Source organism: Tripterygium wilfordii, chromosome 6 (assembly GCF_013401445.1).
Source record: "Tripterygium wilfordii isolate XIE 37 chromosome 6, ASM1340144v1, whole genome shotgun sequence".
Classification (NCBI taxonomy): domain Eukaryota; kingdom Viridiplantae; phylum Streptophyta; class Magnoliopsida; order Celastrales; family Celastraceae; genus Tripterygium; species Tripterygium wilfordii.
Window position 1 is genome coordinate 2365934 of NC_052237.1, and position 17993 is coordinate 2383926.

General features: G+C 36.6%; 1 protein-coding gene and 1 pseudogene across 1 annotated transcript; one reads left to right on the forward strand and one right to left on the reverse strand.

Annotated features, from left to right (window-relative positions):
- The first annotated feature begins 216 nt into the window (after positions 1–216).
- On the forward strand, positions 217–4143 carry LOC119999815 (glyoxylate/succinic semialdehyde reductase 1-like). The gene is made up of 8 exons (XM_038847572.1): positions 217–511; positions 829–939; positions 1023–1124; positions 1553–1654; positions 2319–2434; positions 3037–3115; positions 3192–3362; positions 3841–4143. The coding sequence occupies exons 1-8, from the start codon at positions 407–409 to the stop codon at positions 3928–3930; spliced, it is 876 nt and encodes a 291-aa protein (XP_038703500.1). The 5' UTR covers positions 217–406; the 3' UTR covers positions 3931–4143.
- A 672-nt stretch (positions 4144–4815) lies between these two features.
- On the reverse strand, positions 4816–16853 carry LOC120000582 (annotated as a pseudogene).
- Between the last annotated feature and the right edge of the window lie 1140 nt (positions 16854–17993).

Below are 17993 nucleotides of genomic sequence, written 5' to 3' on the forward strand. Positions count from 1 at the left end.
CATGACAGTGTACACGTGGGTCACATCAATTGGCCAAAAGTATAACATAGGGCTAACATTCCTGCTTTGTGGAATCCGAAATTAGTGGAGGACAAAATCGATCTGTTCATCAACCACCAATCCTAATTCCCCAAAATCGATCGCACCTAAACAAATCAAGACAATTTAAGAATATAAATAATCCATCCTTCCATTGTTGTCTAATGCCGAAAGAATCAATAATTGTATTTTAATCCTTTGATGGCTATCTATTTCTTATTATAATTACTTTTTATTTTATGTGAAGGATGCTTTCCTTCTATAAACGTGGACTCACTCTGATTATCAGTCGATCAGAGAGTGAGATCGCTGTGTTTGTTTGAGCCAAAAAATTTCACAGGAAGAGAGGTAGGAGAAGAAGAAGAAGATGGAGGTAGGATTTTTGGGGCTCGGGATAATGGGAAAGGCTATGGCCATGAATCTACTTAAGAATGGCTTCAAGGTTACTGTTTGGAACAGGACGCTCGCTAAGGTACTCCCAGTCAAGTTCTACTATGTAGTATGCAGTAATGATTCGTATTTTGATTTTGATTGATTTTATGCATGTATTTCCTAGAATCATCTCGAGAATCTACAGACCAATATGATTATGGACTGTTTTTTTTTTTTTTGTGTTTCGATTTCTAGCAATTTGCAAAGCTCAAGTACAGATTAGTTCATTAAGCTGATGAGACTTGGAGGCCTTGATATCTCTTGGTTATAGTTTCGGTGAAATTCGTGTTATTTCTTGTGTTAAGTAGTTTGAAATTGAACTCTTAATGATTTATGTTTTGCTCTTTTGATTGTCAGTGTGAAGAACTGGTGGAGTTTGGGGCAACAATTGGAGATACCCCTGCAGCTGTAGTCAAAAAGTGCAAGATTACAGTTGCAATTTTATCTGATCCTTCAGCTGCTCTTTCTGTCAGTATTTCTACTGCAGCTCTTCTTGTTTACGCTAATGAATTTTCTTCTTAAATTTTTCCTTGTTTGTGGTGATCACTTAGGTGGTTTTCGACAAAGATGGCGTTCTTGAGCAAATCGGCAGTGGAAAAGGGTATATTGACATGTCAACGGTGGATGATGATACTTCCTCAAAGATTCACAAGGTTTGTATTGCCACTTGCTGCTCATCCGTTTCGTCTCAGCCCGTTTTGTGACTTCGTTTATTTCAGCAATGGTCTAGTGACTGTAATCATTAAATACATAGTCTTGTTTCAGACTTGGTGTTTTTGATGCTTTAGAAATTAGCGATTGAGGTTCAATGTTCCCTTAAATAACCATGGTTCTAAAAAGAAACTTACATTGTCAGAGATGTCAACAAGCAACCAGCTTATAAATTTGTAACTTGTTTTGAATGGTATGTTCTTTCTTTCATTATTCATAAAATTTGCAGATACTTTCCTTTGACATCTTTATATAGCTTATGAGGCCTCTGTCACATTTGATGCTACTTGTTTTTGTCGTATGATAAACATAACATTGAGCCAGCTTTAGATATATTATCAAACTAAGGTATGCAGCTGGTATCTTACAGGCGGTTACAACTAAGGGCGGTTCTTTCCTTGAAGCTCCTGTATCAGGCAGCAAAAAACCTGCAGAAGATGGTCAACTAGTAATTCTTGCTGCTGGGGATGAGGTAGATTGATATTTTGTTTAATTATTTATGCTTTCTTGAATTAATTCTAGTGCAATAGATTGCATACTTTATGTCCTAATACATTGAACAACTTGTCCAAATAATGGAGGCTGTAAAGTTGGCAAACCTCAATGCAGTCTCCTATGCTTTTGGTTTACTTTTGAAGACATATATATATCTGGTAGCTAAAGGCAAAAAACCCAATATAGATTTTCAAATCTGTTAGTAATTACAATGATTTGATCCTCGAATAGATAGATGGATAATTCGGCAATGTAGTGTCTATCTCATTGGATTCCCATACTTGAAGCTTTCCTCGAATGGCTGTTTTGCTCTCATGCAATATGTGAATAATTCACTTACATTTCTTATGATCAAAACAAAATATGGAAGAATAAAACTGAGATAGAGGAGTCTGTGGCATAATTATCTGAAAACCTTTATGCCACTGCTAGCTGTAGATTTGTATATGCAATATTATGATGTTAGGTTAAAATCGTGGCATTTGCATGTGAACTCCTAAAATTCCTCATTTATCTTTTCAATAGAATAGACTATTCTCTCTCTTCCCCCTTCCCCTTTTCTCTCTGTAACTGTATAGATGCAACTTACTAGCACCAATTGCTTTTCCCATCGTAAATTATTATTGCTTGGCAAAATGTAGGCTTTGTATGAGGAAGCAATCCCTGCTTTCGACGTCTTGGGAAAGAAGTCTTTCTTCTTGGGGCATGTTGGAAATGGAGCAAAAATGAAACTTGTTGTCAACATGATAATGGGCAGGTAATTGTTGCTTTTATAAGGATGATCTTGGAAGTGGAGTCTTTCTGAAATCAAAACCAGTAAAATATAAGCCAGCATATTTTTAATAAAATGTGTGTATAGATAATCAATGATTCTGGGTTGTTTTTGTAGTAACATGGGCCTATCTGTCATCGGGATTATATGATTTGTCTACGTAGTAGTGGAAGTTAAAAAGTTCCCCTAAGATATCAGTGTTAGCAATCAAACTTGCTGAAATCCTTACCCATCATGATACTTAAATCATATCCATCATACTAGTCCTTTTCTATACCCATCTAAGATATAACCGACTTCCAAAAAATTTGATCTTTTCTTGATTGCTGGAATAACCATATGATAGTGTTGGATATTTGATAGTGTGTATCTCAGAGATGAATTTCAGGATTTCCAACTGTAACCAACCAGAACAGTCTTGTACCATGGAGCCTTAATTCGCCTAGAACTGTATCTGAGATGTTTAAAATACACACAATGTAGGATAATTAATGATTTTGACATTTTAAACTTTCCCTTTGCTGATATTCTGGTGTCTGTATGCACGTAAATGGAAGATATTGGTTTTTGTGACTTGTGCTTTGCAGTATGATGAATGCGTTCTCAGAAGGACTTGTGCTAGCTGAAAGGAGTGGACTGAACCCTCATGCTCTTCTTGATGTACTGGTAAGCCATCGACAATTTTTTGTGTTAACTTCTGTTGGTTTTTAGGACAACTGTTGATGCCCCTGCATCTTGGCAGGATCTAGGTGGAATTGCTAATCCAATGTTCAGGCTTAAAGGGCCCACTATGATCCAGAATAATTATTCCCCAGCATTTCCTCTAAAACATCAGCAGAAGGACATGAGATTGGCTCTTGCCCTGGGAGATGAAAATGCCGTGTCAATGCCCGTAGCAGCTGCAGCCAATGAGGTTGTATATTCTTACTTAAATGTTAGTTGGCTGTCTCTAGACATTAAAAGGTGGTAGCAATATTTTTGAGTTGGATAGCCATGCCATGTTAATTAATATGATATTATGAACGTCTGGAAAAGACAAGCTGCTTCCTATTTTTTTAAAACAAGAAATAAACAGCACAGAGCTCCGGCAAGGCAAACATGGTTAAATAATGGTATACTAATCATTAGAACTTACACCAGTTATCGAATTGTTCTTTCTATCACATCAAATACAAAATTGGTGAACTATGAATCAGAGTTTATGTATGGGATTTACCTCCAATTCTTAATTCTCAATGTACAGAGCTGACATATAGACAGATGGGATGAGAATGTGAATATGTGATCCAAGTTTCAGTCTGTTCTTCAAAACAGCGTCGTTAAGTATTACATGTCAGAGGAAGTTTGTCTGTAAATTGCACTGAAACATGGTATTTTACAATTCCCTGTAGGCTTTCAAGAAGGCCAGGAGCATGGAGCTAGGTGACCTCGACTTCTCAGCTGTTCATGAAATTGTGAAGATTCACAAGAGTTCATCTTGATACTATGGCCTTTAATAGCATAAAGCGCAATGGTGAGATCAAGCTTTCCTTGTCATTTCCTTAAGAGGTAGCTCTGTGCGCATGATAAAAATGTAACATCACTATAGTTAAACCTTTGGCATATGGTACAATTGTGGAACATTTATTAAAGCTTTCTGTTTGGTGAAATGACGATCGAGCAGCTAATTTTGGATTCCTGAATTACACCGGTAATCGAGATACACATCATTATGCTAAACTAGAGTGGCTATTGAAACTAATTATAGATGAAACATGATCTCTTTGATGCATTTGACTTGTAGCATGATTTTAGATATATAATAATAATGTTGCGCAAAGGCTCACTTTATCCTCTACAAAATTGCCTGCGAAAACAGCAACATTGACAAGTTTATAAAGAGAATCCAGGAATGGTTCCCTTGGTGTTGTAATGCACGAGAGCATAACAATGTCACACATATATCATTAGGGTATATCTCGATATAACCGAAAACAGAGTTGATACAAACCACCGTGAATCTCAGCTACTTTAGCGGAGCCCATAACTTACTTTTTTACTACGTTTGATAATAATCCTGAACAAAGTAGGCTTTTAGCTGTTCAGAAGAAATTCAACAATAACTTCAGCAATAGCACAACCATTTTATTATTCTTTAGGAATGAATTTACATCCAACTAATTACACAAATTGCTGATGTAAAGGATTGCACAAACCTTTCATGGAAAATAAAGTAGAATCAATCCTAGTCTCACTGCCAACAATATTGAACAAAAGGAAAAATCAAGACACAAGCCGCAAACCGTTCAACGGGAAAGGGTCTTGAGAAAGAAAGTATCATCTTGTATTATGTGGTAATGAACTATGTAAATCAGTAAAAAAAAATTATTTTGCCTATTACAACAAGTGGATTGTTAAGTATGCATGATCGAGGAAAAACCACTGTCAAAAGTAAAATAGACTAATAGAGTTGCAACATAATTCCCGGCAAAATATCAATGAAGGTTATTTTGCTATTACAGGGAACAAGGTAAACGTTCGTTAACCAAAAACTTGGTTTCCTCTCTATATTTATCCATCGCTGTGCTGTACAACATTTTATTACTTAAATTGCCGAAGTACAGCAACGGTCAAAAAATTTAAATGGTCATAGCCTCTGCTTTTTACATGCATTCCATCCTTGCATTCTATTCAAAAGTAAAATTGGCACAATGAACTGTTTTACTGCTTCAAAAGCAGGCAACAGAGAGCAAATACATTTGTCCTACACAGCTGAATGCCTACAATATTTCGTACCTGTATTGCCACTTGCATTAGCTCCAGACTCTGAAAAAATCTATTGCTTTGCAGCACGAGTACCTGAGACACAACAAATTAAGTTTATTCGGTCAATAAATCTTGACACCATAGAATTGGGAATGATCACAAGAATTCAATACTCAAAGACCAATGCGCACATGACATGCATAAAAAAAATTAATCTTAGCCCACTTACAGAATGTTGCATTTTCACATCGACAATTATGCAATTATCATGATTTACTATTGATGCTGCCTTCCACGCAAAAGTTTCCAAACCACTCTCTTTCCATAATTGGGGGTATAGGACATTGCATAAGCCTACAGCTCTTAAGTGGGGGTTGAGAAGTTTTCTTCTATTCTATTGGTATTCTTTACTTCCCCAATTGGCTCGAGTATAATCAATCTTTTTCTTACTATTTCAAGTTCTAAGTCTCCACACAATATGATTACTTGCACTCATCAAATTACCAGATATTATGAACATATCAAATTAAGAAAGGCCGGTTTCCCTGAAAAAAAATACCCATTGAATTGAAAACTTTAATAAGCCCCTAAGATCTTATTTCATTTTCTCCATGAATATCAATAAAACTTGAAATTTCAACTTTTGCAGAAGTCTCTACAACACATCCTCCAATCAACACTACAACACATTTTCCAACCAGCATAAAGCTAAATAAGAAAAACTCCATTGGAGCTACCATTTTGACATCTATGCTGGTACCTTAAAAACTCAGGCACCAAACGAAGCTAAGATCCATTATAAAGCCCCAAGTTTTAATCGCACAAAGACCCAAATCCTGACCAACAAGAGCTTCACTAGTATATTCTTAAAATCTATTGCCCATGTCATGAAAAAGAAAAGAAAATGTTTATAATCCCATGCATGAAGAAATAATATCAAAAGTCATATTTACCTGTACATTTGGACTGTGTTTCCTGATTTTTTAAAGAACGAGCCTTTTCCATATATGGTGCAATTAATGAATCCAATTTCATCAACCAGAGTGCAAATGCGGATGAGGTTTGAGGTATACTTGGAAAACATGCAATAATTTCTTGCAGAACAATATCTGAGCCTTCAGCAACATGACATTCACGTAGCCAATCCTCCTTAATTGCAGCAGCAAAGTCAGTAACAACCTGCAAGAGTGAATGAAAATGTATTGCTCAGATTATGACAACATCCTATGATTTACCTAAGAAAAAAAGAGAATAACTTCTAGTGATACCGCTAAAAATACCAAGGGCAATATCTAATAGAAAAAGAAAAGACCTGCAAAAGCTCCACCAAAGAAGATGTGCGCCTGATGCGTTTGACCCATAACCTATGAGCAGACTTTGTCCAAGCACCCACCATGGCATCTTCTGGTATGACGGACTGCAGATAAAATGAAGGTATATTAACTGTGAGACAAAACATGATAGCATACAATATCACTGGTGTGTGTAGTACTTCTAACAAGCATGTGTACATTACAAAACACCCTCTAGCAAGGCAAATCAAAAGTCTTTCGATTAAAGTCCTTAAACCTTCTTCAAGCCTGTAAGAGCCAACTAACTCAACTCAATCCCATCTCACCATTTTACCCTATCCAGGCCCTTGACCCCAAAACAAAGGTCTCTGTCTGTTATCAATGCAAGTGCCTGCAGCATTTTTCTTTTCCTTCTAGCAACATCTTAAAAATCACTCTACTTCAATGAGCGCAGTGGTTAGAGTCGGTCATTGCGCTGGATTGAGTGTAAACACCATAAAAGTCAGTGAGCACTTCGTGTATGTCTATTTATATCAAGCACAATCCTACAAATAAATGATCTTTTCGACAGAAGAAATCGAAAGTATTGAAAAGACAACAATATCCATTAGATATCCAAAAAAATTTTGCCTGAAATTTGAAAAATAAGCAGCAACAACAATAGTCCGATGATGGCTTCTCAACCTTCATCCACACCAATCTTTTCCCACAAAGCATATTTCAGTAATTTAAGTCAGTGAGCACTTCTTTAATTCTTCCAAATTTATCTTTCATCCTAATATCAATAATTCCATTTATCCACGTATACTCCAAATCCAAACATTGGTGTCAAATGTTTAAACCATTGAGGAGTCTCTCTCCACATACAAGGGCAATGCTGGTGAGAGCACTATGTGAGGAATTTAAATCTTTTTAATCTAACAGTATCTAGCACCATAAACATCTAGTGTCATCAGAACAAATAAACTGTTGTTTGAAATGGTCCATAACAAGTATTACCAACCCTCAAAGGCTAATATGTGGAGGGACACTGTACACAGTACTCTGGCCATTTTGACTTTTTCCAAACTTTTAACTGCATTAAGATGCTGTAAATGCCATCTTTGTATATATTCAAGTATGTAAACTTTTGTGAAAGAAAAAATATAACACAAAAGACTGGCTAATGTTTCTCATGCCTTAGGATACAACCGATACATACACAAGAGAGTCAACAGACAGAAAAACATAAATACAAAGCTATAAATGCAAGCACAAACAAGTAATTGAAAGTAAAAGAGATGCAGAGAGCCATACAAAGATAAAAGAGACATGACACCATACCTCGATAGCATGAAACTGCAGCTTTCAACGATTGCAGCTGGGGATGACAGAACTTTTATGCTTCAGAAACATATCATCGCAACATTGCTCCCTACAAGTCGCTATATGGACGGCATACTCGTTCTTCTAGGTCAAAGTCAAGTTCAAATGTGGTATGGCAATTCTTACAATGCTTCTCATCTCTCCAGTACAGATCATGACAAGTTTCACATTTAGTGAGCGAATCAATATAAGACCTTTTGCTATATTTCACTGTGTTAAGTTCCAAGTAAAAATGTTTCCAAATCCAAGAATCAAATTCTTGGAGACGACTCCATTTCCAGCTTTGATCTTCCCCCTTCTTCCCAACTTCAAGATTTATAGCACCACATGGAGGTACCAAATCTTTTGAGACCTCGGCCAGGCATAGGTTGTCCACATCAGACACAGGAGAAGAACTAGCTTCTCTTACTATTTCCAAACCAGAGTGATCAGCATGTGACAACAGCTTGATTCTGGCATCATTTGCCATTCTACTTGACATTGCTTGGCAGAGAGAAGCTCCTCGCTTCTCCATAGATTCAATAAGATGAGCCTCCCGAGTACCTCTGTCATCCAAAACTGATATTAAGGCACTCAGGGCCTGCAATTGAAGTAACATAACAAATATTGTCAGATAATGCATTGAACAAGACATTGGGGAATAAAAAAAGCTCACAACTTAAATGATTTAATTCTAATTTCTCATATTTCCTATGAAACCAGAAAGAGATTTTAACAGCCAAGGGTCAATAAACGAAAGGTACAAGTTACCTCTTCGGTATCAATCACTTCCCAGTGACCATCTTCAGAAGATTCGAAATAGACCCTTCTATGGCCAGGATCATATTCATCACAAGGACCCAAGAAAAGCCAGTATCTGTTGTATCTACGATCAGACCCCAAAAATATAGATTGCATTGGGTGTAAACCAATTGCAGCTTCTGTTTCTTGTGATTCTTTTCCTGCACTAGGGGAATCCTCCTTACTATAGGACTTTGAGAATGACACAGAAGAATCAACTGGTTAAACTCCAAAGATGTGTGGGCTTCTTTTACATCAGGCATTTGTCCATGGACCCAGGATGGTCTGGGCATGTCACGTTTCTGTGATGATGATCTCTTTATTTTTCCTCCAGAACCATAATTGCGAATATTGGGAATCGATTCTACAGTAGATATTGGCAGATCCTGAAAACAAAATGCAGAACAAATTTAATGCGATTAAAATATAGATAAACGTGTGATCATAAAAACAGTAATGAATACCATTATTAACTCATTGTGGTCAATAGGATAAATTGATTAACAACATGGACACTTGGGACATTACAACAAGCAGATGTAGGGTGGAAAAAGTAGATAAAAGCCTCAATCCTAAAAGAAAACAGAAGGACCAAACCAAAACCAGGATCTGCAGCCCTTCTATCTCTAGATGGGCAGCAACCATTCTGCAGGTAATTGTCTAAAGTTCAATAGATATAGGCTGTAGGATTTTAAATTTTAATACTCACAACTGCAACAACGGACCAGATATATCAACCACATAGGATCAAAGAATTTTTTTCCTTTTTGAAAAAAGACATCTGGAAACTAGATTATGCATAAAATCACCATTAATTACTCATTTGGACTGGAAGATCTCAAAAATTCATAATCCAGTTTCAACCAAAAGTAGGCAACACAAACTTCCTACCACCCCATGGTCCAGCACCTGCTCTGTAATTTGATATCTATCTACAATAAAACAACTCTCACTCTCTCAGTCCAACTAAAGACAAAAATTGCAAAAGTATGCCCCTCCCTACAACTTCCTATTAAAATTGGTGCCTGAACATTAGGTAGTACAAAAAAGAAAAGAGTCAAGTCACTTTATGTCACTTGTGGCCAAATCTCAGCAAACTAATACAGGTCAGGGAAGTCCAAGGACTACCAAAGAACTGTTTTGTTCAACGGCTGTAAGCTGGCTTGCAAATTGATCAGGGTTTTTTTCCCGTGAATGGATAAGACTATTTAGTTATTTGATAAAGCAAAATATGTGCCAAGGAACAACTTATAAGCTGGAATAAAGAAAAATCACAATTATCACGAGCTTAGAAGCTGAAATAAACTGCTCTGACAGGCCGTCAGCTTATTTGTAGCCAGCTTAAAGCTTTTGAAACGGCTTATGAACTGTAAAATAAGCTGAACCAAACACAATTTCACAGAATAATTCTACAATGACAGCCGAACTGTTTTTAAAGTGTAACAGGGGGACAAAAAACTAAAATGAAGAATCAAGTTTAAAAACATTGTTAAGCTAAGATGATTTGAGGATTACCTCAACTCTAATACTGGATCCAGCGCTAAGAATATCAAGCAGAGCCACTAAGGCGTTCAACTTTTCATCGATGCTTAAATCAGAATATTCTCCTTCCATAAGTCCTAGCAACCACACTTCTCCAGGTTGGCTCTCGTCAATTTCGGTGTACACAGAAAGCACGTTACCTTTACTTTTATGAGAATGATGTTCAAGTATTTTGGGACTGAAATTTCCTGAATCACACTCAGAATCGCTGCTGCTGGATGACCCACAATCAATATAATCATCATGCACACTTCCAGTGTCCTCAGTATCTGATTGAGAATCATTGGCTTCCTTTGCTGAACTGATGCGTAGACGATATGCAGATGATGAGATCTTCTCAAACAAGGTGATATCACTTGCAAGAGTTGAACATATCAATGGTTCCAGCTCCTCCGTTGTGCGACCAAGATTCAATTCAACAATCTTCAAAACAAAACCATCCGAATTATATAAGAATAGAATAATGATGTTGATCAATAAGTCAACATCATTTCTCCTCGAGCAAAGAATCATTGTACAAGAGAAACTTACAGGCAAAGACTTCGCCAGCTCAGAAACTCTCAACCCATTATTTCCTTGCTCTAACAGGAGCTTGAACAATTCACCTTTCATAGTACCAGGATGTAGGCCATACTTCTTCATGAGGCTCATTTCCTAACCAAACAAAGAACAAGAAAAATCTTCAAACTTCATATTTCATGCAAGGAAAAAAAATCCTGAAATAAAAGAACCAAGATATGAGCATAAAACAGGAAGATCATATTATGCAACAAAAGAAAAGTACAAACTCTTGTGCACACAAGAGAATGCTAAAACCTGTAGCAATTAACTCTGACAAAAACATCCACTGTACGCAATCAAAGTGAATTGTTATATACATGACATGTTAACACCATACTTCTGCATCTAGCAATTTCAAAAAAGCCTTATATCCTAGACATAGATAATTTGAATAACTGTCTGCCCAAATGGATTCAAAGACCTATAAATATATATTATCCTTACACTAGGCTTTGGTATGGTTACTCTGAAAAAATGAGGCTACCATAAGACTAATCATATAAAATAATCAAAACTAATTAATACCTTGCTAAGGGGTTCCTTCCTCAAGGAGCCTTTCTTTGATCCAAAACCAGCTGCCAGTAATACTTGACGAAGTATTTCTATCCATGTAAGAGGGTTCAGAGATTTCCTCCAGAACTCCAGAACATATAATTGATTTTCAACCTGAGACAGCAGAGATAAGCAGTTGTGCATAATCGTTCCATCTTAAATAAATGAAGTGTAAAGTATACAAATAATAACGAAAGATAGTCATATAGAAGCGCAACCTACAAAATTTTAAAAGTTTATGTTGGAATTTGGACTGGGGGTGAGCCCACATTACATGGGCCTAACATGGTTTACTTGGCATTGGATGGAAGCCCACTATCTCAAAAGCCAATGGCTCAGGAGACTAGGTCCATCCAACACCTTATAAACCACACATCTTCTTTCCATTTTTTAGATTTGAGACTTTTGTGTTTGGGCTTCAACAGTTTACAATGTCTACATCCTAGGATTCTTATGTTTATTCTGCCCTTTAAATTCGTTGAATCTCTGAAATATCAAACATGTTTGAATACTTTGTTCATAAATTAATTTGTAATTAGATCCTATAATAATGCGAACAAAGGGTCTAGACTCTAGACTGATATCCAACAAGAGTTACAATTAAAAACTTAAGAGAAATGGTTTCAACAAATAGGATGCATGTGTTCAGTCTCAAATATAACGCAAATGGAGTCTATTTGGGAGCATGTCGCCATATTTATTTCCAGTGTCAATAACAATAGCAGGTAAAAAGGTAAACAACTCTCGTGCACAAGGCTCCTGCATTGGGTGGGCTTGAGGACATGCAAGATGTACGCATCAGACTTCAATAAAAGTAGCAGATGGTGAAAAATGTTGTTTCACACATCAGGCTCCACAATTCGGAGATGAATAAAGCTCGATTAAAGCATTACTATCTTTAGTAAATAGCTTATGTAAAGGGTTCTGTAATAGATTGTAGGTACTCACCGAATGAAGTAATGCAAGAAATTTGCACGATATGCTCAGATTGGGCCAAAGACCACTGTTAAGCTCTGTTTCGATATCAGACAAAAGTAGCTTCAGAAGGGAAACATGAATCTTTCCAAGTAACAAGGAATCCTGGAAGTCATAAGTTCAAGGAAAAAAAGATGAGACCAGGTCATACAAAGTAAAGTGGCATGTTTAAGCTATTTACAAGCTAAGCAAAAGGTTTGATGGAGTAAAAGCTAGAGAAGAGAGTTAACCTTATAGTGAAACGCTTGCGCAAATTCGTCAAGAGTAAAGGAACATATATCAACCGTAACAGAATAAGTATAAAGGAAATGGAAGACCTGAACGAGAAATATCAGCATATTCAGTAAGATAATTAAAAACTGTGAAAATGCAACTGAGATTCATTAAAAAAATTATAACCCACAAATAATGACATGATGCTACACAATCAGTCTGTTTTAGAACCATAAGTAGAAGAAAAAATGCATAGAGAATTCTCATCCTATATCAAGAATCATCCATTACTGCTAGTCCAGCTATGAAGGAACTTTGTAAACTAATCAATTATAAGGTTAACGAACCAGTCAAAACTAAGGTATAATAACTCCAAACTAGTCAAACCTTAAGAAGTTTATAGATAGATGTGCTGCTACTTCCTATTAAATGCATGGGTACAACAAAAAATGGAAGACCCAACTGCATTTACATGACAAGAAATCAAGGAAGAATAGGGTGTTCGTCTTCCCAAAAGACCCATAGAATTCTCCCAGCATGACCAATCTTTTGCTCTTTCGTTTAGACTAGTAACATGTACACACATGTCACATGCACCATGCTCCAACACACATGTACAATGGTCCAAAAAATTAAGGAAAAAGCGAAAAAAAAGGAGTAAAAAATAGCTTAATTGCAGAAAAAGCATAAATTTTATGCATCATGTAGCCAGGAAAAGAAGAAACCAGAGCCAAAACAATGAAAGAAGATAGGGAGAAAGAAAGGAGGAAAAAGGAAGAGAGAGCCCGCCGCCCCAAATGTCTCTTCTTCACCCAGAACAACTAGTGAAAGTAATTTGGGAAGGCACATAGAGGAGTGATTTAAAATAAAAACACCAAATATATAAGCCAGGTTATGAAGCAAAAGGACCACCAGATTAACAATTAGCTTGCCGCTCAAAAAACTATCACGGACTAGCATGTACAGAAACAAATGGTGAATCACTAAACCTCCAGAGATAAAATTTCATATTCAGAACTAGTGTGAAGAGCAGCACTATTCAACAGAAAGTATAAAGTCCAAATACATATGGTACTGTGAGAAAAGATATGGACTAGAAATATAAAGTCTAGGAAGTATGAATGGACAAAAAATAAGAAAAGGTACCTATCCTCAGATAGAAAATGATATAACAACAAATAGCCCAATACAGGGGACTCATATTTATAACAAATTTCATATATGAAGTAACTAGAATTTACAAATTCCAGAACAGAATCATAAGAGTATTGGCCAGCAATTATGCTCTATGCACCTTGAACAGTTTCTTGACTGTCTCGGGTGAAGAATCCCAAGGTTGCATCGCAAATGGTGACTTCATCTTAACAGAGTTGGAGGAAATTTTGGCAGAACATCTGGAAATAATAACAAATTACAGCATATATTTTCAGTATCTTCTGTAAAATAAAGCGCACAGGACTCATTCTAGCATTCTCAGATATATATATCAAACTAACCTCTGCAAAACAAACAACCACGTAGTCTATTGGCAGCAAAATGTTCACATGTTGTGGATTTGGGCCTGCTTGTAACTCTCTCAACTCCAGCTCTTCATCATCCACTAATTGTAAATTGGTTGAGATGTTCATGAGACGCCACTCCTTCCAGAGCAAGTTTGCATCTTTCTTTCTGTGTTGGCTTCTGTAATACATCCTTTGCATGTTCCCCCTGTATATTACATCACAGGCAAGTGACGAATTGCTCAAGCATCTGTTAAATATGCATAAGCAAAAAAAATAAAACTACAATTACCCCTCTTGTTTTGATGGATGTTTCTTGCTATCCTTTAATTTGTTTTCCAACTTTCTCTGTTTCTGAAAAGGCAACGCCCATCAGTCAAGTTTCCAAGCAGCTCATACTTGACAAAACTTAACAATTAGATAATTGCTACAACACAAAAACAATCATCAAAAAAATCATGAACTGAAGATTAGATGACTAACCATAATAGAGGCAAATTGTCGGGGTTTTTTGTTCTGGCGTGGTGGTTTCGATGGTGCAGGAGTCGAATATGAGTTACACCAGTAGGAAAATATCCTCCATTAGGATTAGTCACACGCCAAGCTGTCATCAAACCTTTCCCAACACCATGTTTCCTTACTGGAGCACTCTTATCAGAATCCTCATGATCTATAAGAACATGCTTTGAAACCTTAAAATAGAAAGAAATAATATGTGAGCAACCCCAGGGTCAAAAGAATATTTTAATGGCAACTTAGTGACAACTAGAAACTTGCATCCATTACCTTTCTCCTTTTTGTTGCTCTTTGTGTCTCTTGGCAACCAAGGAGAGAATTTCTAGAAGCTAAGCATGCAGGGAGATGTAAAGAGGGTTAAAAAAATCTCAGAAAAATATATGAAGCAAGACTGGGGGGAAGAAATACTAAAAATACTAAGACTGTTGGACACTAAGTCGTTAAAATGCAACCAATTAAAGAAATTCCACTTAGCCACCTGTCACCATATCATTCTTACTACTGCACAATACACATGAGCATAATGAGGAAAACAATAACAAATAAAACAGCCAGCCTTTTACATTTCATCCTTTATCAAATTAAATTAAATTTTTATAACAAAGCAAAACCTCATTTTTTGTGCATTTTCTTTCAATAGGAAGCATCAGTTGACGGCCTTAGGGTGTTGGGGTGGGGGAACCATCCATACACTGCTGAAGTTTTCAATGCCACCTCGCTAAGGCAATTCAGCCATTTAAATTATTATAAAAATCCAGTGCCATACATGTCAATGAGGAGACAACCGACTTGAATAACCCAACAATTAACACCCCAGGCAAATGCTTATTGGAAAACCAAAGGAGCAAGCAGACCCCTTGAGTTTGGTCGGCTAGCCAAAGAATCAATAACTAAAGATTCCAATCAACATCTCAAGATTTAGGGTGCTTGACGCCAAACTTATGCATTATGGACTAAATCACCCCATGCATCATGTGTTGGTGTTGGTCTTGGACTTAAATTGCAACTAGTCCAACATGGAAGTGTTGCTCTCCAAACAAGCGAAAAATCATTATGAAACTAACCAATCTCTGAACTGGTATGTCAGAGAAGTAAACTACTATCATATCTGCACAAGGCTTATTCTGATTAGAATAACCAGGTCCTATATTACTTCAAAGATATCCTTTATCCTAACTGACTCTCAAGTTCAAAGTACAATGCCAGCAAACATGGCAAGCTCAGTTCACAAAAATCAAAAGGCCAGTAGAATAGAACCAAAGGTATGCAGCGTATGCCTATAGACAATTGTTTGACTCTGACCACTATGGCAGGAAAAGGTAATATTTTATTGAATATCCTCAATTTCAATTTTTTTTTGCTAGCAAATGTTATTTCTCATCAAGTTTTGAACTCACCTTTGCGGAATAAAAATGCTCTGGATTGAGGAGAGTCAAATTCTGCACCAAGAGGAGGCCCATCCTTGCGAAAAATCTTTTGCAGAATGTAGTCTGCAGTCAATAGCTCTGGATAATAATTGGTTTGATGAATTTAGAAGATGATGCAGCTGCAGATTGTTCTCTATTGGTAACTCGAGATGTTACTACAATTGTGCCAATAGTTTTGTCTCTCTTCCTCTTCTCTATAAACCATCCTCGGATCTGCTTACATGACAATCCCAAGACAGCAGCAATCTCCTTGATTGCACTTGGGAAGGATACTTATGCTCTGCATCAAATTAGAAAATGATTGGCATATAGAACTACGCAATACTAAAACCGTCCTCTCTAAAATAAATAAAACTGTAAATAATATGTTAGGACTCTGTTCCATAAGAAGAAGAAATCAAGAACTTTGACAAGGAGGAGTAAAATAGGTCAACTTCATCGACAGGCCAACAAAACCGATGCCGCCTGAAGAAGAATTGAAGCTAAATAAGAGAGAAACTTACTTGCGTAGAATTTCTCAAGAGCTTCAAGCTGGAGAGCCGTTTTCTTCTTAATCGCCATGGCCTCTCGTATTCTTCAATAGCTCTTACCACCGATTTTACTGTCGATTATATTAACTTTCCATAATTCGCACTCTCTTGAGCATGAATAAAATCCGTTACGCATGAAAAAATAATTACATGAAAACAAAACAAAATTGAGTAATCCGCTTCACTGACACTGACAGACAGTGAGACCAACTCAAAATTTCCAAAATCACAAAAAAAAACATTAATTTCTCTGTTTCCATGCGCAAACAACAAATAAACATATAGCAAAGAAGCAAAAATCGACCTCAGTCAGCAGGAGTGAAATTCCTTGAAGAGTCACATAGAGGAAGAGAAGAGAAATACAGAACCAAAAGTTGTACAACTCATAAGCTAGACAACGAAAATGGGGAGATATAAGGAGGAAGAAGAAGCAGAGGCAGAGAGAGGGTTAAGATGGGGATTTTGCAGACAGTAGTAGGGTTTTGGGTTTTATCATCAAGGGAGGGTTTTTCGTCTATTTCGCTCTTTTTCCCACTTCGTCAAGTAAAAGTATATATGCGGCTCGATCCCTCTGTTAGTCTGTTTACTACTACAGTACTACGGTCGATGACACGATCGTGATTGATCTGGGGGAAGTGCAGTGCACTCATCACTGGACCTCCAACCGGTGCATGCACCAATTTTTTTTGGAAATTTTCAAACATCGTAAATATGTTATATTTAGAATTAAATTCAACATAAAAAAAAAATGTCAATTCGAGATTGTCGGATATAACTCAAAATATTAATTTTCATCGTGATAAATTTGATTTTTGTTTTAAAAAATATATATTATTGAATTGTCATACTAAATACCACACTCTTTTAATTTTTTTAAGAATTTTAAAATTTGTTTGGTGCACATAAAAAATCACAATGAATTGGGTGAGATTCAAGGGGTAATCTGGTCAACTAATAGTTTTAAGGGTGTTTCTAGATATTAAAACCATCCTCTACATTCGATTGGTAAGGATAGTGTATATCACCCTCTTTGTCAGGTTTGAATCTCCCTCCCTTTTAAAAAAAATCAACTCTTATTATTTGGAAAATTATGTCAACAACCTTATAATATTTCATCCAAAATAAATATTTGACACAAGATTTTATAATTTTTTATCATTTTGGACTATTATATCATTCTTCTATGCTTAAAAGAAATTCATTCTATAGTTGGTCTTTCCAGTAACGGCTAGGGCGAGGGCACCAATAAGAGTTGGCTTGATTGACAATCGACTGGATTAGACATGTGTATACTCAAAGTTCGATTTAATTCTTGGTGGTATTTAAAAGAAAATGGCTAAGGCGAGGCCCAAGCCCATCAAAATTCTAGTCCGGTCAGCTAGGACTAAGACAAAGGCCAAGTCCACTAACATCAAGTATCAACAGTTGGGCCAGTAATGTGTACCAGAAAAGCCCAAACCCGCCGACGACATGAACGTATCCAGGAACTGCTCCATATTCTGCACTCTTTTTTTTCCCTTCCGATTGTTTTATGCTTCGGAGGTTCA

What these genes read in the sequence shown, in the direction of transcription:
- LOC119999815 (XM_038847572.1), top strand. Translation starts at nt 407, where the DNA reads ATGGAGGTAGGATTTTTGGGGCTCGGGATAATGGGAAAGGCTATGGCC. An exon ending in ATCCTTCAGCTGCTCTTTCT is followed by an intron (nt 940 to 1,022) that starts GTCAGTATTTCT and finishes GTGATCACTTAG; the next exon opens with GTGGTTTTCGACAAAGATGG. An exon ending in ATGCTCTTCTTGATGTACTG is followed by an intron (nt 3,116 to 3,191) that starts GTAAGCCATCGA and finishes GCATCTTGGCAG; the next exon opens with GATCTAGGTGGAATTGCTAA.